A 24,307-nucleotide genomic window follows, 5' to 3' on the forward strand; every position below is an offset into this window, starting at 1 on the left:
AGATTGGGTCATATATGTAAAGAATCAGGCAGTTAGCTGTCTGATGTTGCATTGACTGTCACACTGAAAATATGTGCTATGGAGGAAACAAGTCAACTAAATTGGTCCCAGATGTGCGACAAGAGAGTGTTCAACACTGGGTACTGATTGGCAGGGACAAAAAGTGGAGAAAAAAATAGGTAAGAAATTTTTTAAAATCTTAAAAGAATTCCCCACGTAACCTGGCTGGGCTCAGCCCAAAGAGATGACGTGGGGGGACCATGTGGTCACCTCAATGCGAATTAAAATAGCAGAGAGGAAAACTCTGTTGTGTGTGCTTATGCATCAAACAACAGGTCAGAGTATTCGACCTTCTTGGAGCGAGTGGGCGGGGTTCTGGAAAAGATCCCGCCTACAGATTCCATAGTCTTACTGAGGGACTTCAATGCTCATGTTGGCAATGACTGGGAGACCTGGAGAGGCGTGATTGGGAAAATCCTGGCCTGCCCAATCTAAACCCGAATGTTGAATTGTTATTGGACTTCTGTGCCAGGCATGGATTGTCCATAACGAGCACCAAGTTCGAATACAAGGATGTTCATAAGTGTACATGGTACCAGAGCTCCTTGGGTCAGAGGTCAATGATCAACCTTGTTGTCGTTTCATCTGACTTGGGACCATATGTTCTGGACACTCGGATAAAGAGAGGTGCTAAGCTGTCAACTGATCACCATCTGGTGGCGAGTTGGATCAGATGGCAAGGAAAACTGAAGGAGGAGTTTGGCGGACCATTGAAAAAGACTTTTGGTCGGCTTCAAGGAGGTTCTTGACAACTGTCCAGCGACTCAGAAGTGGTTGGGGTGGCTGCGCCCAAGCTGTATTCCGCAAGGGTGGAGAAACCCTGACTTCAAATGAAGATATTGTGGGTCGCTGGAAGGAGCACTTTGAAGAACTTAATCCGGGAGACATGCCTCCCTCACAGGAGTCAGGGCCGGAGGCCTCTGGCGGGTCAAGCTCCATTTCCCTGGTGGAGGTCACTAAGGTAGTTGGCAAGCTCTTCAGTGGCAAGACAGCGGGGGTGGATGAGATTCATCCGGAGATGCTTAAGGCTCGGGATATTGTGGGGCTGTCTTGGCTGATGTGCCTCTGCAATATTGCATGGACCTCAGGAACAGTACCCTTAGACTGGCAGACCGGGTGGTGGTCCCCATTTTTAAAAAAGGGGACCAGAGGGTGTTTGCCAACTATCGGGGTATCACACTGTTCAGCCTCCCTGGGGAAGTCTATGCCAAGGTGTTGGAAAGGAGACTCTGACCGACAGTTGAACCTCAGATTGAGGAGGAACAATGCGGATTATGTCCAGGCCGTGAAACAATAGACCAGCTTTTCACCCTCTCGCGGATTGTTGAGGGGGCATGGGAGTTTGCCAACCCAGTCTACGTGCGTTTTGTGGATTTGGAGAAGGCTTACAACCTGGTTCCCCGAGATATCTTGTGGGAGGTCCTCTAGGAGTATGGGGTACCGGGGCTACTACTCTGGACCAGTCGATCTCTGTACTCCAAGAGTGAGAGCTGTATTCATATACTCAGCATTAAGTCAGACCTTTTCAGTGTTAGCGTTGGGCTCCGGCAGGGTTGTGCCCTGTCTCCACTCCTGTTCATGATATTCGTGGACAAGGTGTCAAGGCGTAGCCAAGGTCAGGAGGGCATTATGTGTAGAGGCCGTAGGGTGGCGTCTCTGCTATTTGCAGACGATGTTGTTCTTTTGGCTGAATCACATGGTTGTCTCCAGCACTCACTGGAATGGTTTGCAGCTGAGTGTGAAGTGGTTGGTATGCGAATCAGCACCTCCAAATCTGAGTCCATGGTCTTAGCCTGGAAAAGGATGGCATGCACACTCCAGGTAAGGGGAAAGGACTTGCCCCAGGTGGAGGAGTTTATCTCAGGGATCGTGAGATCGGCCGCAGGCTGGGACACGCGGCAGCAGTAATGCGGTCACTGTACCGGACTGTAGTGGTGAAGAGAGAGCTGAGCCATTAGGCAAAGCTCTCTGTTTACCGGTCGGTCTACATCCCGACCCTCACCTATGGTCATGAGCTGTGGGTAATGACCGAACGAATGAGATCGCGAATACAAGCAGTGGAAATGAGCTTTCTTTGCAGGGTGGCGGGCTACACTCCTCCGCATTGAGAGGAGCCAGCAGAGGTGGTTTGGGCATCTGATTCGGATGCCCGCTGGACTCCTCCCAGTGGGGCTGTACCAGGCACGGCATATCGGGATAAGACCCCGGGGTCATCCTAGGACCCACTGGAGGGATTACATCTCCAAGTTGGCCTGGGAGCGGCTTGGGGTCCCTGGGAATGAGCTGGAGGAAGTTGCGGTGGACAGGGTCATCTGGGATTCTCTGCTCTCCCAACTGCTACCGTGACCCTATCTGGATTAAGCAGTTAATGATGATGATGATGATAAAAGAATTCTTACTTTTGAAAGTTTACCAATTTACAAATGTTAGCTCAACATGATACATTTTCAATACAGAGGTAAGGAAGAAAGTGCAATATTCATTTTACATTTAAAACAAAACTGCAGAGATGGCATAACACAAAAAAATGCTAATTTTCTTTGAAGACAAATCAATTTAAATACACAATTTTTATTACACACACTCACACACACACACACACACACTATATATATATATATATATATATATATATATATATATATATATATATATATATATATATATATATATTTTTTTTTTTTTTTTTTTTTTTATTATTATATATATTTTTTATTTGAGAAGTATCTCAGAATGCTTTTAATAGAACAGTGGAAATCATTCTCCCTGAGATCACACCAACTCATTCACAGCCTGTCTGATCATGTCATGGATTTTCATGAAAAAATCAAGTTTTAGTACTTAATGTTTCAAGTTTCCCATTAAGTCCCATTAAGATCTACTGCATCTTAAATGCTGATTATTACAGGATGTCTGAACTGAGCTGAAATATTGGGTAGTAACTGGGTGATACTACAAGACACAATAATATAATACCTTAAATCAACCAGTTTCATGTAAATAAATGTCCATTAAGGGGTTCATTTTTGTCACACTGTGAAATATTCCATTCCAATTTTGACACTCAATCTTTAAGCATGCATCTCTTTTTTGGGTTTTGTTTTATGCCATTTTTCACAGTAATCCTACATTTCTGAGGCACCCAACCAGTATCCTGTCTTAAGTAGACAACTAATTGGTGTGCAGTTTTTCATAGCTGCATGTTACTCTGTTATTGCTTGATTTTTTTTTCCATGGCTGTGACTGAGGAAGCTTTAGGTAGGTTGACATGGAGTAACCTACAAAATTTTGGGGTGGCATTAAATCTAACTGCACTCATGTCACAGCATGTATTATCCTCTGTGTGTTATTAGTATGCATATTCTGAACCCCCTACCCACTTCACAGACCCTCTTGCTGAACAAACAATATTCTGAGAACCAATGTTTCTGCAAGTGTGGTGTGTATTGTATGGTATGAGAGCCCCCTATAGGTAAACAGGAGGAAATGTATCTCACCATTCCCAAATAAGAGTGATATGACTAAATACAGGGAAAAAGAATTAAAGCACGTATCTAAAATTGTGCAAAATCTCTCTTTATTCTTTCTTTCGGTCACTGCTTTCATAACATCAGTTTTACACAGAACACTGACATACAAGAAGAGCAGGAACTGTACGGGGCCAGCCTGGTAAAAGCACAACCAAGAAGACACCACGAGAGAAAACTACAGGGATGATACTCATCCAAAACTGCTGCTTGTTATGCCTTCAGTACTCACATTCTATACACAATCTGTTTATTTCTTCAAAGAAAAAGCCTCCAGATTTGTTCCAACATTCATTAAGTCCTTCATTAATTTACATCATGTCTGACAGTACACTGAGCTAAGGGCATATCAAAGTGAAGGTGCATTTGCAGGAGACCAGCCATGACTGCATATCTTTTTTTTTTCTTTTCCAGAAGTGCAACATCTGATATGAACTCCACTGGTTGAATATACAAACTCATACGTACACTCAGGCAGGCTGCAGGATGTTTTCAACTATCAGGGCAAGCCGAAGAAATGCAACAAAATGCGTTTTGAAAGAGAGGGTGTTACCCTGGTCTCTTCACAGAACATTTGTAGGAGAAGAGGCTGTCCAGTTGTACAATAAGAGGTAGGCCGTGTGGTAATAATCACAGCCATTAAGGAATGTCAAACTAGATAGAGATAAAAGAGTGCAGAGCATTTTGCTTTGTCTTAGAGCATCCCCCTCTGAGCCGAGCCCCCCCACACCCAGAACATAATGTGTTTAGAAAATCCAGTGATTAGGAGGAATAAGTACAAATATGAACAATAATAGGGTTTTGTTCTCTCATTTTTCAGCACAGGCATCCATGCTCAGTCTGATAAATTGCAGTAAACATCTTTCTACTGAGTCTATGCGCGTGTATGTGCATGTTTCTGTCGTGACGCGCAACGGAGACGAAAGAAAAGGAAATTGATTTTACCGGGAGGAGTCCCTGAACAAAAGCAACTCCAGAGATAACTGCATCTTGGATATTAATACGTGTCATTACTCAAAGAATATGAAAGTAAACAGATCAAGAGGATAATGTTCTTACAAACACAATAAAGAGTGAATGAGGGATTCATCACTTACTATCCAGAGAGGGAAAAAAATGTAATAAACATTTTTAGATTACTTTGTTTTTTTGTTTTGTTCTTTTTTTTTCTTATGGATATTCGGAATGATAAATGTTCAGTGGCGCCAAGTATGTGGGAGCTATGAAGAGTCCACATGGGTAAAAGGACAAAAACAATTCAACCTCATACTGAGGCAAGTTCAGAACAGTTTGATTGATGGACTTAAAAGGGATTGAAGGCCTGTGGGGGTGGAGCCTGAAGCAGTGTGGGTGGAGTCATGTGAAGTTTCCCGCACTCATTAGCAGGCGCCGCAGTATCTGTGGGCGCAGTTTAAGTCAGACTCTTCTGTAGTGGAAAGAGTTCAGAGTGATGTCTGCTCTGTCGTTACTCTTTTATCTTACTTCCCACTGGGGATGAAGAGGATGAGGAGGAGGAGGAGGAGCAGGAGGAGGAGGAAATTCCCCAGAAAGGCCCAGCCACCCCAAATAGGCCAAAACCACGCAGCGGGGGGTGGGGACACCTGTCCAAGCCTCCGCATGAACGCGACAGGAGAGGGGAAAAAGAACAAAGGGAAAAGAGGAGCACTGGGAAGAAAGAGAAGGGAGAGACACTCAGCTCTTCTGCCCGTCCCCCTTTTTGAGTCAAGCTGAAGCTGAGATGTGTGGCTGTTTCTGCAGCGAGGGTTAGGATGCTCTTCTACAGCCCCTGCAGACGGCCCCAGGAAACCCCTCTCAGCTAGAGTATATCTGGGTGCCAATCACACGCATGATCTCCTTCTGCACCTTGGGCTCCTGGGTGTTAATGTTAGCATCTCCCACCTGACCATCTTCATAACTGAAATACAGAGGGAGAGCGAGTATTAGAGAGAGCGAGAGAGAGAGAGAAAGAGACAGAGAGAGCGAGAGAGAGCGAGCGAGAGAAAGAGAACAAGGAAGAGAAAGAGAGCAAGGGAGCGAGAGTGAGCGAGAGACAGCAAGGGAGAGCGAGAGAGAGCAAGTGAGGGAGAGAGTGAGAGAGAGCGAGGGGGAGAGAGAGAGAGAGAGCGCGAGTAAGCGGGCGAGCAAGGGGGAGAGAGAGAGAGTGTGCATGAGGGAGAGAGCAAGAGTGAGAAAGAGCGAGAGAGAGAGAGAGAGAGAGAGAGGAAGGGCGAGCAAGGGAGCGAGTGAGAGAGAGTGAGAGAGAGCGAGGGCGAGAGAGAGAGAGTGAGCGAGCGGGTGAGCAAGGGGGAGAGAGAGAGAGAGAGCACGCATGAGGTAGAGAGGGTGAGAGAGTGAGAAAGAGCGAGAGAGAGACAGAGAGAGAGACAGAGAGCAAGGGGGAGCAAGGGAGCAAGAGAGAGAGAGTGAGGGAGCGAGGGAGAGTGAGAGAGCATGAGAGAGCGAGGGAGAGTGAGAGAGAGTGAGAGAGCGAGGGAGAGAGGGAGAGAGAGAGAGAGAGAGAGATAGCATGCAAGTGAGGGAGCGAGCGAGTGAGAGAAAGAGAGAGAGAGAGAGAGAGCGAGGGAGAGTGAGAGAGCATGAGAGAGCAAGGGAGAGTGAGAGAGAGTGAGAGAGCGAGATGTTCAAACCATTGGGCCTTATGCATAAAAAAGGACGCCTTTCTGTGTAAATTTTTCATCAAACCCCTTTTACGCAAACTTCCTTATTCATCAAAGTCTCTCGAAGTGTTCTGAAAGAGTGTCAATCTCTGAAAGACATCCAATGTCTTTTTTCTTTGTGGAAAATGACAGCACTCTGGTCAAGTGTCAAATAACTAATTAACAAATAATAATTGGAAAAATCTAAGTTATGTCAGCAGTTGACAGAAATGAAAGCAGAGGTGTTTTCTTTTTATTGTAGCCTATTATTCAGAACACCTTTCTATAGCATGCAGCTGTAGAACTGGCTACACACATTCACTAGCAAACCTGGTGTTCACACAGTGTTTGTGAATGTGGTTGAAAGCTTCTGTGAAGGCCCATTTTACAAATTACTTGCCATTTGCTTGTGCATTCACACAGTTTTTCACAAATGAGGCTCCTTGATATTAGATGCACTGGACATGCTGTACAACCTCTTAGCCAGTAGTTTGTTGCTTGTGTGTTTTATGTACCCCTACTCAAAAACTCAGTTTGGTTTACAGTACCCCATTATCCAGCACAATCCTAAATTATATTGCTATTAACCCCAACGGGTCCAGACTTCCATTACATGGCAGAAGTAGACCATTTTTAAGATGACTTTAAATGGTTAGCTATTCTACAACTACTTGTTTTTCACCAAGAGACAATTATTTTTGCTGTGAGTGAAAAATACTGTCAGACTTACCAATTTACAATGTAAAATGTTGAAAAAATGTGGGCTCTGAAAAAGTTATGACACATTTTACATTACGTTTTATTTGTTTATAATATGGCAAAATTAACAAATAAACTGAAACTGTGCAACAACACTTTTTTGCCATGTGCCACTTTTAAAAATATTACCTAATATTATGAATACAATGATTTTTATCTAATTTCACACTCTGTACTGCACTACATCAAGTTATACTGAACTATCTACGCTTTTTTTAATACTGAAACATGCAGTTGGTCAGTGTTTTCTAAAGTATTGACAATATCATACTAATATGTTCACAAAAGCATATGGTGTTGTATTTTGATGTAATTCATCACAATAATAATAAATATTACTAAACCGCTCAGCCAAACTGTAGATGAGGTGCATGTCATGTATAATGCATCATTACTGTGATACAATATAAATCAGTATAAAATGAACTTCCATATTTATTTATCCTTTCATTTTGGTTTGTGTTTTGTTTCCTGGTCATATATTCATAATATCAAGTACTATTTTTTATTCTGTAAATCACATTTCACTGTAACTTTCCCTATGCCACCTGGTAACTGCTCAAATGCCCTCTGGGATATGAACACTCTTATACAAACACACACTTCAGCATTTCTAAACTTTTGTAAGCACACAGCCAGATACACACACAGATACTCACACAAAGAAGAAGCGTGTGCACACATGGTCAGATACAGGACACACCCAGATGTTTCCATGTTTCTGGAGGTCCTTTGATGTGATCACTGTGGCAAAGATCACAGCCATAATGACAAACATGCAAAACTTTACACTCTGTACATTAAATTTCATACTCTGTACTGCAATGTTTGTATGCACATTTAATTCACTTTGTGCTTCACAAGTAGTTATTCTTTTAAAACTCTGCTGTAAAGAGACAGTTAGAAACCATCGGGACTAAAACCTAATGGTTTTGCTTTCTAATTAGAAAGCCATCAAATGCCTTCAGAATCAGGCACTGGTTATCTGTTAAACCATTCGGATCCTTAACATTGTGATATCAACCCATAAAAAAACCCATTCAAAAAGCCAAAACACGTTACAAAACAATCAGGAACCAACAGAATCACTTTTCTATGGCCTTTTTCAGCAGGGAGGTTTCACAAGCTATGTGGTTATAAGGCCTTTTTCTTACACCTGCAGAACCTTCAGTCCAGAGGGAATAACTCATCTCCTGCACTAATCTATAGTAACATATATCAAGTACCCTGAAGACTCCAAGCTATCAACACTGCTTTAGGTCAGGTAATCCTGATGAAATTCACATAAACCCAGACTGCACTTCTGATTCTGTCACATAAGCACAACTGGTGCACTACAGGGCACTTTTAAAGCAGAACCTGCCCTGAATTGTCTCATAAATGTCACACAGAGTTTCTCAGATGCAGACTGCTCCTGAAGAGCTATAATGGGCACCAATCCAGCTGCTCACCTTCACAGAGTGCAATGCAGTTCAGATTCCGACTCTGCAGAAAGCGAGACTGTATGGGCCGGCTCTGTGAGAAGAGAAAAGAGAGACTTTAATCCCATAAACTACAAGCTTACTATTCAGTCTTAACACTTACTATTCAGTAGCTAGCTGCTAAAAATTAGGGCTGGACCAATATATTTGGCTGCCCAATATCGATACTAGTCAATATCGATGTCCTGCAGATTTATCAGTATTGCCAAAAGTGTCTTATACGAAATTGAACAGTTTACTTCTGAAAACATACAGGTCTCATGCTCATATGGCATGGCTTATAGATACTGCTCATTTCTTACAGGATTAATAAAATCCAAACTATAATCCACATTACAAGATTAATACAATCCAAGCCAATATTTTACAGACATTTTGCACTTAGTCATCTTTCAGTCTTCACAGCTTAACAAAATATCACACAATTTTAAGTTCTGTTCACTACGGAAGGCCATGAGCTGTTGTTATAATTTTCTGTATTGTTATATTGAGATAACAAGGTAATTATCTCATTTCAAAATAACAATAAGGAAAAGTTTAATTATCTCATGGCCTCTCCGGAATTCTGAAGTTTACAGACTGGAGTTCCAATCAACCTGGAATTTCGCGTGAACAAACGTGACATCAAAACAAACACAGCAAGTAACACAGAGGCACAGACTCTGCATTTTGCAGTAAATCAGCTTGACTCTCATTGGCTAATGGTCTTACACGTGTGCATTTCATATGAGACAATCAGTGTTTCCTCCCAATTTAAAGAGAGGTAGAGAGCATCCAATTTGAAATTGGAGCATCCCTTACTGGACTGAGAGCAGACGGAGGGGTAAAGATTGGGTTAGGCACACCCCAGCCCACAAGACAATCTGGCAAGACAATGATTTAAGACAAGCCTGAAGTCGAGACACCTTGTGCAATTGTAGGCACAGTCAAGTTGGCATCAAAATTGGTCTGATTATCTCATAGCATGGGCCAAAAATAAGCTGACAGTCATTTTTATTACAGACATATAACAAAAAGTATAAAGTTGAAACAAATATTTACTGTGAGCATAACATAGCATAAAAAAATCTATGAAAATTATCGAAATTTTAAGCTCTTTGAAATCAGTGTTGCTCATTACGTGTTTATACTGGTCAATTATAATTACTACCTTATCTTGAATTATTCAGTACTATAAAACTTGAGGAAATGAAGTGTGGGCTGACACACAGAGCTATGACATGTAAACCTCTTACCTGCGGAATTGTGTTCATGCGGTTATAGCGCTGCACTAGTTCATCTTTAGTCGGCATTCGATGTTGTCCTTTACCCATCCCTACACACGCACACACGCATGCACACACACACACACACACACACACACCCGCACACACACACACACACAGCTGAGATTAGATCAAGGCTCTCTAAACAATATTACTAATATCTGGTAAAACATTACATGTTACTTAAGTTCATGCATCACATGATGGAGTAGGGATTTCACAACATGATAAGTGGATCACACATACAGAACCAAAGATCCAGCTTGTGAAATATTATTTTTCTAAAATATATGACACTGATTAAAATAATATGGCTTTAGTCATAACAGTTTGTCAAGGAAGATGTTTCAAACACCCAACATTAATTATTGGAACATTCTTTGAAGAACATTAACCACCCATTTTATGATAAGGAAGCACTCTGGTTGATGATATCCATCAATAAAAAGTTAATATATTAATAAAAAATAGCTCATTAACAATAAATAACAATAGGTTAAAGATTATGTAACAACACATTGCCTTGCTACTGTTCAAACACAAAACACTACAAACAGCTCCATTTAAAATGTCAATTATTTTCAGATTTTTTAGTTAAAGATGCATCTACTAACACATTATGACCGCGACTATCACACAACTGGCCATGCTCCACCCACTACGGGATTCTTTTATAGCAACTGTTGCCAACTTTATAGAAAGATTATGGGAAAATAATAGTATTTTTAAAGCAATATGATGATGAGCTATGCTTATTATAAACACTGACATTTTAAAAATGGCAGTTTTTAAACTGAGGTTTTAAAATTAGATTTTAAAATTTGCATTGGTCACAAAATGTTCATATCACAAAATTCTATTAAGAATTATCCAGAAGTGACTATGGGACTGATATGTGACATTTAACATGCAACATAATATGAAACATCCATTATTGCTACATTACTGAAATATACTATATTGTTATTGCTCATTGATACTAAGCAGGTTAGAAATAACAATGAATTTGCCACCATGCTAACACTAGCTTGACTATATACACACAGTGTGGGCTTTCCCATGCATACAAAATAAATATTATTTGAAATTAATAATGCATTTAAAACATAAATATTTTGACAAAGAACTGTGAAGAGCACTACAGTCTTTTCTTTAGGCTTCAATGGATTTTTACCATTGCTCTGTAAAGTATGTCCAAACTAGCAGCAGCTGCTATGAAAGAATGCATTCATGATGAAGGATGGCAGGTAAGTTGTTGAGTGCAAGTCCTTGAGTAAATAGCTTTGAGTTGTGATGTCACTATGAGGAGTAACTTATGACTTTCAGCTCACAGTTTGCAGCATGTCTCACGGTTTATTATCATCCAAAGAATGAATAGACCATCACACAACAACCAGCAACCACCACCAACAATGACCAGCTAATGGGAAGGAATGTGATGAGGTTAAGGTAAAGTTTAGTATGGCTGCGTTCAGCTTTCACCCAGTGCGACACATCCATGAGCACCACTGCAACAGCACAGGTTCGACAGGCACATGATGGGTGAGCGCAAGAGATGTGCAGAGGGGCATGATGTCATCTGGCGATCCTACCTGAGTATCCGAAGGATATGCTGGAGATTGGGCTGAGATAGATGCCCTTTCCGTAGGCTGCCCCATGCAGCTTGGGTTAAAGAGAGTCAGAGTCACTGGGACAGCAATACTACATATGCTGCCAGATCAACACATATATAGGCTATACATTGGGGGGAAACAAGTATTCAGTGTTTAAGCTTTTGATATTTAACAGACCTCCAGTGCAAATAAACATCTAATTTACATATATAATGATGTACTTTAAACAAAATATTCAGATTTTGTTGTAAAGTTGTTGGTGGCAATTGCAGCTTTGAAGTATCTACAGTAAAAAGCAGTCATGTGGTTCAAGTTGGCCCATGCCTCTTGGCAAACTGTCTTCAATTCTCCAAGGCTACGAGGGTCCCTCTGATGGACTGGCATGCTCAAAATCTTCTATATATCTTCAATGATTCAAGTCAGGAGATTGGCAAGGCTATGCAAGTACTATCTCTTTCAGAAACCAGCATTAAGTTATTTTGGCTGTATGTGTGGGATCGCTGTCTTGTTGAAACATCCATCTCACTAGATTTTTTTTGTCCGATTAAATTCTTCTGTAATATGTTGCAGTACACCTGGCCATTCATGTTTTCTGCCAAGACGTCTAATGACAAGGTGCCATTTGCAGAGGAGCAGCCCCTTATGATAACACTCTCATCTCCATACTTCACTGTGGTTATGGTGCTTCTTGGGATCATATGTGTAACCCTTCTGGCCAACAAGCTGAATTATTGCCAAAGTGTACTGTTTTTGTGTCGTCTGACCAGAGCACATTGTTCCAAAAGAGTTCTGGCTTGCCTAAATTCTTCGCAAATTTCCATGCCTCTTTTTTTAGCAGATGAACAAAGTCAAAATAGATCATGTGTACACATTTGAAGTGGATATATGCACTGGAAGTATATTATAGAGCAAAAAGTGTGTGTATACTCGTTTTCCCTCACTGTACGTGTGTGCCAAACAAAGAAAGCCAGAAAGAAACAGACAAAGAAGAGAGCATCGAGCAAGAAGTGGTATCCAAGGCAAGTTGGCTACATCAGACAAGGAATTTCATCACAAACCTTCTTTTTATCAAGTCAAGAAACCACAGCAACAAGTTGTGTAACTGGCTATGAAGTGAAATTTGACATGCAAGAACAGCAAAAAGGCAGAAGGAACAAGAGCAGAAAGACAAAGTGTGAGTGTGTAGAAAAAGTCAGCAGAAAAAAGATGAGGATGATGATAGTGACAATTAAGATAATGACAAGCAGAATCTTGCGAATACTAGGTTTCGTGTAAAGACCTAGAATGAAAACTGATGCTGCTGTCCATTAGCGCTAAGCTAAACAAGGGCTCAACACTGCAAAAGATCATATACTGGCAAGTGAAAGCACTGTAGATCTAGTCAATTTATCTAATATTCTTCATTATGAGATTGTTGTAAGAAAATTATAACATTAATAAAGTTGTATAAATAGACATGTTGTAAAAATAGACATTTTTACTTGCTTTGAGCAATTTTATCTAATGAAAATGCCATTCTTTTGTCAGATTATTCTGCTTGTTTTACAACTTAATGCAGATACTTTTGCCTGTTTTAAGAAACAGTGCCTTAAACAAAGAAAAATGTTATCTGCCAAAAGAAGGAGAAAATTAAATTACTCAAAATGTCAACAATAAAGTAATATTTTAATATTTAAACACCATGACATTGAGAAATATTGGATATACTGACTAGATTTAAGGGGTTATTTTTGCATTGAAGGTGACAACTTCAAAGAGAAGAAGATAAAAGTAAGAATATGGAATGAAGGATGTGTAACGTACAAGCAGGAAGATAAGTTCCAGGATTGTATTCAATGTTGCTTCCAAGGACAACTGTGTAAGTATTATTTCTCTCTAAATACATAAATAACAAACCGGTCTAGCTTAGAACTTGAGAAACTGGTCTGATGGAGCAGTGCATACAGTACAGCTGGCCCACTTCTTACCACATCCGTAGGGACTCCACAGAGAGAATAGTCAGCTAAGCAAGAGCAACGGGTGTCCTGAGATCCACCTAAACACTCCGTGATTCCCTTTAAACCTTCTGTGAAACCTAATGGTAACCCCTGACCCCAGCTGACCCAACACCCACTGCAGTTTGGGACAGCAAGGTGTATAGGACCAGCTGCTGTCAGCACATGAAATGTTGTTACCAGAAAGTTTCATCTCCTTTCAGCCCAACGGCACAAGGGGACCTGGCATTCGTTACTGTCAAAATGGATCAGCTGGACAGTCAACTTGCACCCAGGGTGGGACAAGCGCTGTCCAATGGGGAAATGCGTCTTAGATCAGCTGACTGATGTAATTTACATACCTGCAGTTTGGTATAAGAGGCATTGACTAGTCCATTTCTCAGAACAGAGTGCCAGTTCTCTATATGGGAACCACTAGAGTGGTCAGAGAGAGAGAGAGAGATAGAGAGAGAGGAATGTGCACATGAGTGAGGGGTCTTATTCCATAAATGCTGCCCCTGCTCATGTACGAAAGCAAAGAAACCAGTCACATTCAACATCAATGTGTTTTATAGATCAATAACTAGAAATTGTATTCTAAATATTCTGCATCTAAAAAAGAGCAGGCTATTTATATAAGTCTTTGTTGGCTGTTTTGGGATGTTTTGAGAGAGTTAGCATTACTGTATCAGGAGATCTTTTAAAATAGAAAAGCAGGGTCATAATGAGGTTGCAGCACATTGCAGTCTAAAAACACCAAAGTTGCACTATTAAATAAAGACCATACATCCCTTGAGAGCCTAAGCGTAGCAAAATGTAGCACTTATTTTTAAGTTCACATTTAGTAAATGTACACTAAATTTACTCTTTATAAATATACACACTTATTCAGAGTCTGCAAGCTCTACATTTAGATTTAGTGAGTGTGATTACTCACTGTTTATCAGAAAGCGAAACATGAGTGAATGCTTGTTTTAAAGACTTTTATGTCCACGTTTACTGGTTGGGGTACATCAAGCAAAACATATTTTCAAAGTTGCAGTAGTTTTATATCTTGGAGTGCTGAGTTTGTACTGTGGAATATGATGGTGGTGTACTGCAGAAAGAGAGGCTCACTGGAACGCGAAGGTGCTGCCGTAGAGCTTCTTGGCTGTCCGGAATCGAGCTTCTTTAGCAGGCGGGCTGCTCAGGAGCAGGAACTGATGGGATGTGTGCATAAACTTCAGCTGCTGCTCAGATATATTACACAGGTGGAAGGATGGAGAAACAAATGAGAGTCAGAAATTAAGACATATGGATAAGTACACAAACAAACAAAAATTAGAAAGACATTCATACAAAATATTAACACATCAATCACTTTCTCCAGTACCAGCAGAACAAGGATACATTACCCTACTTAGCGGTAGTTTGACGATATGAGACCTGTTACTGGATATTATCCTGCAGACAGCGAAAGGACACGAGAGTAAGTGCATGCTTAAGGCACCCTGAACTATGGAAAATTAAATGCATAAGTAGTGAAGATGGTTTTACCAGTGTTTAATCACTTACCACTGCAGCAGGGGATGAGCTAGAGGGTCCAGTTTATCCATCTGCTTCTTTATCTCCAGATATGATCCCTGTAAACACATTCATAGTATAGCTACACCAAATACAGACTCACCTTTTCAACAGCTGAACCAAAGACAGACTCACCCATACTATAGTTACACCAAAGACAGACTTATTCATAATGCAGTTACACCAAAAACAGGCATGCTTATAGTACAATTATAGCAATGACAGACTCGTTCGCAGCAGTTACACCAAAGAAAGACTCTTTTTTCCCCTACAGTCACACCAAAGACAGCTTCACCCATAGAGCAGTTACACCAAAGACAGATTCATTTTGGCTGGATTAAAAATGGCTTGACTGTACTAACTCTAACTGCTAAGCATTCATTTAACCCAAAAGAACCTGAGTAATTTTCCTAAATTCATATCAGACAAAACTGAAAGGTTCTGGGCCTTGATGGGTGTTGTAGCTGGCTGCCATACCTGGGTCATCTCTCGTATGGACATTACACTGTCCAGTGCCTTCTGCAGTCTCTCATAATTCTTCTTCTGTGACCACCCATCCATAGAGAGACACACAGCATGCAACCAGGAGGTGGTCAAGAGAAAATAAGAGAAGAATGAGTGATTAATAACGAAGTGAACAAATGCTAAGCTTCCTCATCTAAATGATGGTCACATTTCTCGCTTAAATATACAGCAAAAAATACATGCGATCTGTAAAACATAAAGGATGGTCCGTCACCTTGGGATTGAAGGCGAGCGTTTTGGGGTCATTAGGGTCGACTACAGAGGGATAGGGCTCAAAGATGATGCTTTTACGAGGAGACTCCAGAGCAGCTCTGCACATAGCAACCAGCAGATCCACCACCTTCACCACAACATTAAAAAACAGCACACAGCGCACAAAGAAACTCAATACAATTCAGTTTACTCACAACAATGAACTGTACTAATTTAAATAAGCCTCTAAAATCCTTATCACAAAAGGCTGTAGCTGTTTTTGGTGCTGCAATAACAGAGACCTTCAAACAGCACACAACATGGTGAACGTACAAAACGCAATTTGCATGTTTACTGTTTTTTCTGTTTGCTCAATCTGCATGTTGCACCATCAAACTGGAATCTCCATTTTAGGAAAGGGGGCTTGAGTGAAATATAAATAATTTACTTGCTTCGAGCCAAACAGTAGTCAAACATTTTCTGGCATTTCTCATTCTGTATGTAACCCGTCTGGTCATTTACATTTAACTCCACTGTATAACTACAGCAGATCCAAGTGTCCTTGAAGAACTTAAATGTGAGAACGCTGGAGTGTGTGTGTGTACCTCAGCTCCAGTAGCGACTTCTTCTGCTGCCCCCGACATCACTCCCAGAGTGTAGAAAGAGAACACACACAACTCTCTGGTGCAGACCGCAGGCTGGAACAGACATTTAAAATACCAGCATTATTAGAGGAGAAAAGCTGTGTTACAATCTTATAGAGCCTGTTTACACCGTTCATTAACTTGTGCTTCATCTCAAGATCACATCTGGATTCACTCTGGCCAAAATCCAGTTACACTTTGCACAAGTTTGATCTGGCAAGTTCCGAATGCACTTTTCTCGAGTCAAAAGCACATCAACACACGCATTGTTTCTATTTGACTTTTTTCCCGTTATGAGTCAACAAGCTCGGCTTGGACACTTTCATTGGCCCAGTGTGCAAGAAAAATTGCATACGATAAAAAAGACGTACTTTACTTGTTTTAAATTCTGTCAACATCCATCTCTGACCACCTCTGATTGTGGACTAAGTGACCCAATCATCAAAAACGCATGTTATTGTAAGATGTAAACAGGCCCATATTTATAATATCATCACATTTCCAGGATAAACTGCAATGTTTTAACAAGAAAAGAAAATTAAGTAGCATGTTGTAACAGCTTTGCAAGTTGCGTAATATTATAAAATTTTGCTTTTATGCGCAGACAGTTCTTTTATTACAAAGTACACGAGTGATGCACTCAAAATCTCTAGGATTTAGCTTCAAACATGCAATTAGCGACAAGCTAGTTTATTTTTATTTTGGATGATCTGTGTTACAATTTTATGAGGCATATAACTTGAAGCATGTAAATGCACTCGCACTGTATTTATATAGAGCTGCTATACCCATACTAAAATATCCTAGCATAATTATGCATGACTTCCTGCACTAAATAGCCAGTTTCCTCTTACTTTTGCTGTAGCATTTTATTTAATTCACGTTATTTAAATAAGTAACTAATTTTTCATTTCAGAATTTAAAAACTGGCTCTAGAGAAATCTGAACCAGAATTGGTTATAAAAATGATGATTTATGCATCCATACTAGGGGTTTAATGGTTCTCCAAATCCACAGGGTTTTTTTTAGAGTGGGGGGAGGGTGAGTGTGAAAAATGGGTCAAAAGTTTTATTAAATGACCTAATACAATAAAGTAATATGTGACTGTCATATCAAGACTTCATATGTCCATTTCTTTCATTATTTCACTTTAACCCCTTAACAAGCAATGGGCCCACTGGCAGGCCTAAGGTTTTATTACATACTTCTATAACCTAAGAATAGCTCCAGTATTTTGCATTGAAGTCCCTGTATTTACTTAATAATCATCCTTTGTATGAAATAAACATGGAATATTAAGCGGCTAAACCATTTGGAAATGCTAGCTGTGTTTCATGATGAATGAAAAAAAATATAAACAGCCCACAATTACTTCAAAATCTTCAGACCAATTTACATTAACGTTAAAGGAGAATTCCATCTTTTTATATCTTTATAATTAAACAGTTAAGATATAAATAAAGTAATTCTGAGTGGTTTGTTGTGAAATGTGCCATTGTAGAGAAACTTATCAAGTCAGAATTGTTCACAGTGGTAGTGACAGGAACCCCCTCACAGACAGTTATTACATGAAATGTTATGACTTTGCTGTCTGAGGCCTGAGACATTGTTTTATGACAGTTTTAAAACTTCTAAAAGTTAAAATTTTTGAAATCCATGGAAGAGAGGTACATGCAAGGTGCTATAAGTCAAAATAGTACCCCCCCCCCCCCATTTTTCTTTCTTTCAGATGTACCACTATTTTACCATTTTAACATTAGATATAAAACTAAGATTACAGGTGTAGTTTCAGCAGTTGTTGTGGAAAATAAACGAAATGCACTATAAACATTGCAACCCCTGGTTCCTATAACCACCACTGCAAAGAGTCAGTAAGTTTCTTTGCAATGAACCAATTTTACATCAGAACACTCTGAACAACTGTACACTTCTCAATGAATGAATTACATGAAAATTTTGGGAAAAAAGTAGAATTTCCCTCACAGGTTGAGATATTATTTTGGAGAAATTAGATTTTGTTACAACAGTGACTATATAGTGAATGGGTACGAGCCACAGGAAGTTTCAGTGTGCTATGTCTGTAACACCTTGAGCATGGATCCATTCTGAAAGACATGCTGTTCATCACACACCACACAGTACTCATTCAGCGTGGGGATGCGCTGCTCCGAATATTTCATTATCTGAGAGGAAAGAGGAATGAGGAAAAAGGAATTGGTTTAAGGGAACAGTGACTGAACAGAACATGCTGTAGTGCTCACAGCTGCACAACTGGAGGACACGAGAGCTTAAAAAAATGTCCACAACGTCATGAGGGACAATCAGATTTTTACAGATTTAAATAGTTCAGAAATTCAGTGAAGGATTCTGTGTGATTTCTAATCCTTATTACTTCACAAACCTCTGTTGTACGCCATTCTGTTTGGGGTAGATAAAATTATGGTAGCATTATTCTCTCATCAGGACCAACTCAATTACTGTTAAACATGTCTTGAAATATTTACAGGAAAGTTGACCTTTTTCTGGAGGGGCACAGCCATTACCATGTAACACTTGGGAGCAATGTGGACTGAAGTTTGCTTTGCTTCTGTCAAGGAATTAAATGTGGATGTATTGACTAATCATTTTGGTAATCTGTGGCTAGCAAACTTACTAAAGCTGTACCTTTATCCTATTCTTTTGTGCTCATTACTAGTCTACAAACCTAAAAACAGACACAAATGAAAACAGAAAGCAGTGATTTGTAAATCTACTTTGATTTGTATTGAAACAAAAATACCACAACGACAAGATATTTCACATTTTACTATATCAACTTGACTGATTTTGTAAATACCTGCAAAACATTCCAAAAAAGTTGGGACGGGGCAATTTAAGACTTATTGAAATACTGTCCCAAAACATCTTAAATAAGGAGCATTCAGGAAAGGCTTAGTTGCTTATAAGCAATGATAAAGAACAACATTCTTCAACAAGTAATTACAAGGAATTTAGGTATTTCACCCTTTCACCCATTACATCATCAAAAGATTCAGCGAATCCATAGAAATCTCTGTGCATAAAGGAAAAGGTTGAAAAAACAGTGACCTTCAACTGTTCAGACAAACCCATCGCCGAAGCATACCAGGTTATCACCACATGGGGATAAGAATACTTTGACAAACCATTGTCAATAAACACTGTACGTCACTGCATCTACAAATGCAATTTATGATATAAACCTTTTGTGAACAATAGCCATAAAAGCCACCTACTTCTGAAATGAACTGATGCACAGTGGAAACATGTATTGTGGTCTGATGATTTCAGTGTTAATGGAAAAAATGCATGTAGTGTTCACCAGCCTCAAAAAAAGAGGACTATCCAGACTGTTACCAGCTTAAAGCTCAAAAGCTAGGGTTTGTCACTGTATTGAGGTGCAGATTGGAATACTGAATACTGAAACTTTCAATACTGAAAGATATGTACATTATAATGGAGCAACATATGTTGCCTTCTAGACAACATCTTTTTCAGGGACGCCCAGGCAAATTTCAACATGACAACGCCAAGCCACATTTTGAACATGTTACAACAACAAGGTTGCATAATTAGAGAGTGTGGATGCTTGACTGGCACCAGACCTTTCTGCCGCTGAAAATATGAAGCACAAAATAAGACAACAATGGCTCTGTAAAGTTGTGTATCAGAAGACAAGTCTAACATAGAAAGGGCAATGAAAATGTATTTTAAAACTGGATCAGTCCTCAAACAATTATTAAGTACTGATAAGAGGGAAGGTGATGTGACACTAAATATGCTATAGTCCCAACTTCTTTTGGAATTACATCAAATTTTATTTACAAACAAAAAAAGAAAACAAAGATCATATGTTAAAACATCGAATACCATATTTTTCTACTGTTTTCAAACTAATACTGTTCAAAAATTATTTACTAATCAGAGCTTTCTGCGTTTATTAGCATCTGCTTTTATTAGCATTTCTCATGCTGTCTTTCTTTATCAAAGTTTAAAGTTTTTTATCACATCTTAAGCTCATATACTTTACCCAAATTCTGACAAAACATTACATCACAGACACAGATGAGTAAATTAAATGTGAGATAGCTACTGTAATGCCACATCACTAATGATTTTGCAGGGTTATGATATATTATTAATGCTGCATGAGGCATGCATATTTACTGATGAATTAACAGTTCTTACATTAACAGCATGAATGAAATCAGTCCCATTGCTAGAACACTAAGAAGCCATGCTTGAAGATGAGGTTATTCTACTGTGCAATGAATTTCCTGCTGTCTGGCGAAAGCGATGATTAATAACAACACCATGAAAGGAAAGCGTTGTTGTATTAAAGCTTGAATAGAGATGAATCTGGCGTGGGCCAGAGCCGTCTGTACCTGCACTAAGAAACCATACTCCAGAGTGGGGATGTTCTTGCAGTGTCCGCCCGCCTGGGATGAGAAAAACAATTCAATCAGCTGCCGCGTGGTAATCTGCGCAGGGGCCCTGCCCGCCGGGACTGCCACAGTCTGATGGGTCAATGGAGACAAAGCATTATGGGAAAGGGCGCCAGCCAGCCACGACAGGCAGAGGGAGACGAGGGGGAAAGAGAGGCTGGGAGAGGCTGAAGGGGGACTTTAAATTGAAGAATGAAAGTGCTCATGAACATTTCTCATTTATTCAGGTTTGACTGGAAATCTGCAGTTCCGCAATGTTGGGAATACACATAACCTTCAAGCCTATTACGCTCTGTAGAAGGGACACCCACGCAAAACACCACGCTGAGTTAATTAGGTACACCTGTCTCGCATCTATACTCATTGGCTAGTTTATCATACAGGTGCATTTTGTAGATTTATGGCTGTAGCTCATGTGTTGACTAATGTATCACCTTGTCAATCAGTGCAAAAGGACCACAACTGGACCACAGCTGAGTATATTATTTGGGTGGATCATTCTCAGAACAGCAGTGTCACTGACATGGTAGTTTCATTGTTGTGTGTTGTGCTGGGTCATGGGACAATATTTTCACACCTACAGAGTACATCTAAACTGTATCAAAGGACAATTACACTGCACAGGTACATTTAATCTCCCAAAGTACAAATAATGTTAATGTAACCTTAAAGGTAAGAACTTGTCCATAAGGTCCAACTGTGAACCTTAAATACGTTTTTCCAGGTGAAAAGTGCATATTTCTATCTTTTCATAACCTAAAGTTTTAAAACAGAACAATAAAATAAAAAGCCTGGAGATGAGACAGGGTGTGTGGAGACTATACAACAAAAATATAATTTAAGTGGATTATGGTACAATTATGTTCCCTAACTAAAGGTGATGAAAATGTCACCACCCCGGTGACTTGAGGGCACTACCTTAATGATAATCTCAGGCCATTTCAGAAAATGAGATAAGTTTGGCTAATGGGATGGTAAATTCCAAGATAATTTAACTAAATTACACAGAAATGCTACACTGAGTATCTGAGAGGTACCGTTGGCAAACGCTCAAACTGACTAAACGTGCAGGTACAAACCCTTCAAAGTGCTGTGTAACTATATTGTGTAAAAAGGAGGGTAAGTGCCAAGATAGTTTAACTGAATTCCACTGAAATGAAGATCCTTGCTACACAGAAAAAGGACACCGTAAAATATCTCATAATTTGATAATTATTTGGAGTAACAAGGTGGTAACTACAAAAACATTAAATTCACTGTAATATCACATGTTAATATAGAGAAGTAAATTATAAAAATGAAATCATTGCTTTCTTTTACAGTCCAGATTCAGTTTACAGATGGATGACAGCCAGAAATATACTTTTTATGTCTTTATACCTCCCTGTACCCCATATAACTGACTGGTACTTTGAGTTTTTTCCCCAAATTACATTCCTGCCTAAAGATGTGACATTATAGTGAAATTTAAGTGTTTGTATTCACCTAGTAACTCTGAATAATTATCCAAATATCCGGTTAGACAATTAGACTGTCTCCTTCAAGAAGCCTAGTCATTCCAGTTACCATATTTACTGGCCAATCAATCCTTCATTCAGTTAAATCAGGTGTGTTGCTGATGGACTTGAAAAAATCATGAAATGGCTGGAGAGCACAAAGAAGTTAGGAATTGAGACGGTGTTCTTCTAACCAAGATATCAATAACTTTTGGGAAAACAAGAAATTCTTGTTTTTTACTCTAACTACAAGTATTTGTGTTTATTCCAATTTATATATTTTTTACTTAAAGGCATACTTTACTGCTAAGATAAATATTTAAACAGTTTGCAGGGTTGCTAGACTTTTGCACAGTGCTGCAGAGGGAATCTTCAGTATTGTATTGTAGTAATACTCTTATTTCAATTGTTAAGTTTTGGTTGGAAACAAATTGGGTAAACTCCTAAAATATAAAACAGAAAATTGTCCAATCAGGACTTTTGGTTTGGCCTTTGGAAGTTGGACAGAACATCTAACATGTCAGATTAACCACCACCATCCTTAGGAACTCAACCAATCAGCTTTTGAATCCAATGGATGGGACCAATTTTATGAGAGAAAAATGTCACTATGCCTTATGGAAAAGCTAGATGTGTCACTGGCAGTAAATATGACACAGCTGTTTTTTCCTTGTTTCTGACCAAGGTTTAACGTTTATATCCCAAATTGAAGGCCTAGCTCTAACAGTCATAGTTCACCACTGCCATACTGAGTATGGTAGGTGTACCTGATAAACTAATGAAGCTTTCATAAAGCGTTCTTTATGTCTTTACATCATACGAAAGACTACTGATATGCCGAAAAGAAAAAAAAATACATTTAGGGTGGATATGGCCTGGTTTGGAGCCACATTTTAAGTTTAAACATCATGCAGTCTTTCAGTACTCAACATCTTACAAGTGTTTCTGGGAGGAATGATGACAGAATTGATCTGTAATTAAGAGCAGGGTCTCCCATTGGTCAGAGGAGCTAAGAGGACTGGAGAAGCAGGCAGGACAGAGCTGTGTGTAAGGGGCGAGTGCAGAAAGAAAGGCTTTGTGTCTGACCTGGCTGTTTGGGGGATAGCTGAACAGCTCCCCCTTGGGGTTCTTCATGGTACAGGAGATGGAGCGGTTCATGAGCCTGCTGACCCTCAGCTCGGGCACGCTCAGCTTGCCCTTCAGCACCGTGTCCTGGATCAGTGGAAAACTGGGGGAACTGGGGACATGACCAAGGTCAGGGTGAATAAACATGTTCAAACACATGAACTATTTGCACAGATTAAAGAGGTTGTAAAAGGGCACGTGGAGATTTGTTCATTACAATTAAGAGGGCAAGTCAAGAGATTTTTCAAAGAATCTCCACAACTTTTTCATATAAGACATTTAACAAAGTCATTCAGAGTGCAAAATCGTTCAAGAGCAGCTTACAGAGTCAGAATTGTTCCAAGTGGTGGTGATAGGAACCAGACCTCTGGAGCATTAAATGCCCCTAAAACCTATATTACAAAAAGCTCTTACATAAAATGGTTATAATATGCTGCCTGATGTCTGGCTTAGAATATTTTTAAATTCACTCATGGTGGAGAGAAACATTTAAAAGGGCTGCAAAATAGTTCTCAAAGAAGGCACTTTTGAATTAACCACTAGTTTACCACTATCAACATTACATAAAAACTCAGAGGACATGTGCAGGTTCACTTTAAAAAGGTTTACAACTATATGGAACAAACCTCCCAGGTTTTATTAGTTATATTAAATGCTACTGTAATTACTTAGTGTTGTAACTGCAGCCTGATAAATTGAAATTCGATACAACAGCAGGCTTGTGGCTAAACGCAATAAGAAAGCAAAAATGACTGTGGTACTTGGGGATGGGAGAGAAGATGCTGAGGCCTGCACGGAACTTCTTAATGGTCCCTCCAGCCTTAAACCAGCTGTGCCTCTTCTCCTGCTGGGCTTTAAGGAACTCATTACTCAGATGCTTCCACTGCTGGGAGGTGAATGTGCTCAGGATCCTGGTGGAAAAGACGCAGTTAGAGCAGCCGAAAAGCATCTCACTATTTCAGCA

The 24,307-nt window shown here is 39.8% G+C and overlaps 1 protein-coding gene across 4 annotated transcripts in view; it reads right to left on the reverse strand.

Moving 5' to 3' along the window:
- Positions 1 to 3,615: 3,615 nt before the first annotated feature.
- Positions 3,616 to 24,307, reverse strand: part of LOC108432182 (protein mono-ADP-ribosyltransferase PARP6) — a 34,708-nt gene continuing 14,016 nt past the window's right edge. For 2 of the 4 annotated variants that reach the window (XM_017705888.2, XM_037540072.1), the window contains 16 exons: positions 24,105 to 24,254; positions 23,305 to 23,455; positions 20,663 to 20,794; positions 18,347 to 18,442; positions 16,221 to 16,313; positions 15,638 to 15,763; positions 15,376 to 15,441; positions 14,890 to 14,957; positions 14,730 to 14,778; positions 14,452 to 14,564; positions 13,698 to 13,770; positions 11,342 to 11,411; positions 9,720 to 9,799; positions 8,455 to 8,518; positions 7,663 to 7,747; positions 3,616 to 5,502 (listed from right to left, as the gene is read on the reverse strand). In XM_017705888.2, the coding sequence (XP_017561377.1) occupies positions 5,400 to 5,502; positions 7,663 to 7,747; positions 8,455 to 8,518; positions 9,720 to 9,799; positions 11,342 to 11,411; positions 13,698 to 13,770; positions 14,452 to 14,564; positions 14,730 to 14,778; positions 14,890 to 14,957; positions 15,376 to 15,441; positions 15,638 to 15,763; positions 16,221 to 16,313; positions 18,347 to 18,442; positions 20,663 to 20,794; positions 23,305 to 23,455; positions 24,105 to 24,254 (1,519 nt within the window). In that variant the 3' untranslated portion in view covers positions 3,616 to 5,399. The remainder of the gene's footprint in view (positions 5,503 to 7,662; positions 7,748 to 8,454; positions 8,519 to 9,719; positions 9,800 to 11,341; positions 11,412 to 13,697; positions 13,771 to 14,451; positions 14,565 to 14,729; positions 14,779 to 14,889; positions 14,958 to 15,375; positions 15,442 to 15,637; positions 15,764 to 16,220; positions 16,314 to 18,346; positions 18,443 to 20,662; positions 20,795 to 23,304; positions 23,456 to 24,104; positions 24,255 to 24,307) is intronic. The other 2 variants (XM_017705971.2, XM_017706048.2) reach the window with 2 other exon arrangements.

This window comes from Pygocentrus nattereri, chromosome 7 (assembly GCF_015220715.1).
Source record: "Pygocentrus nattereri isolate fPygNat1 chromosome 7, fPygNat1.pri, whole genome shotgun sequence".
NCBI lineage: Eukaryota > Metazoa > Chordata > Actinopteri > Characiformes > Serrasalmidae > Pygocentrus > Pygocentrus nattereri.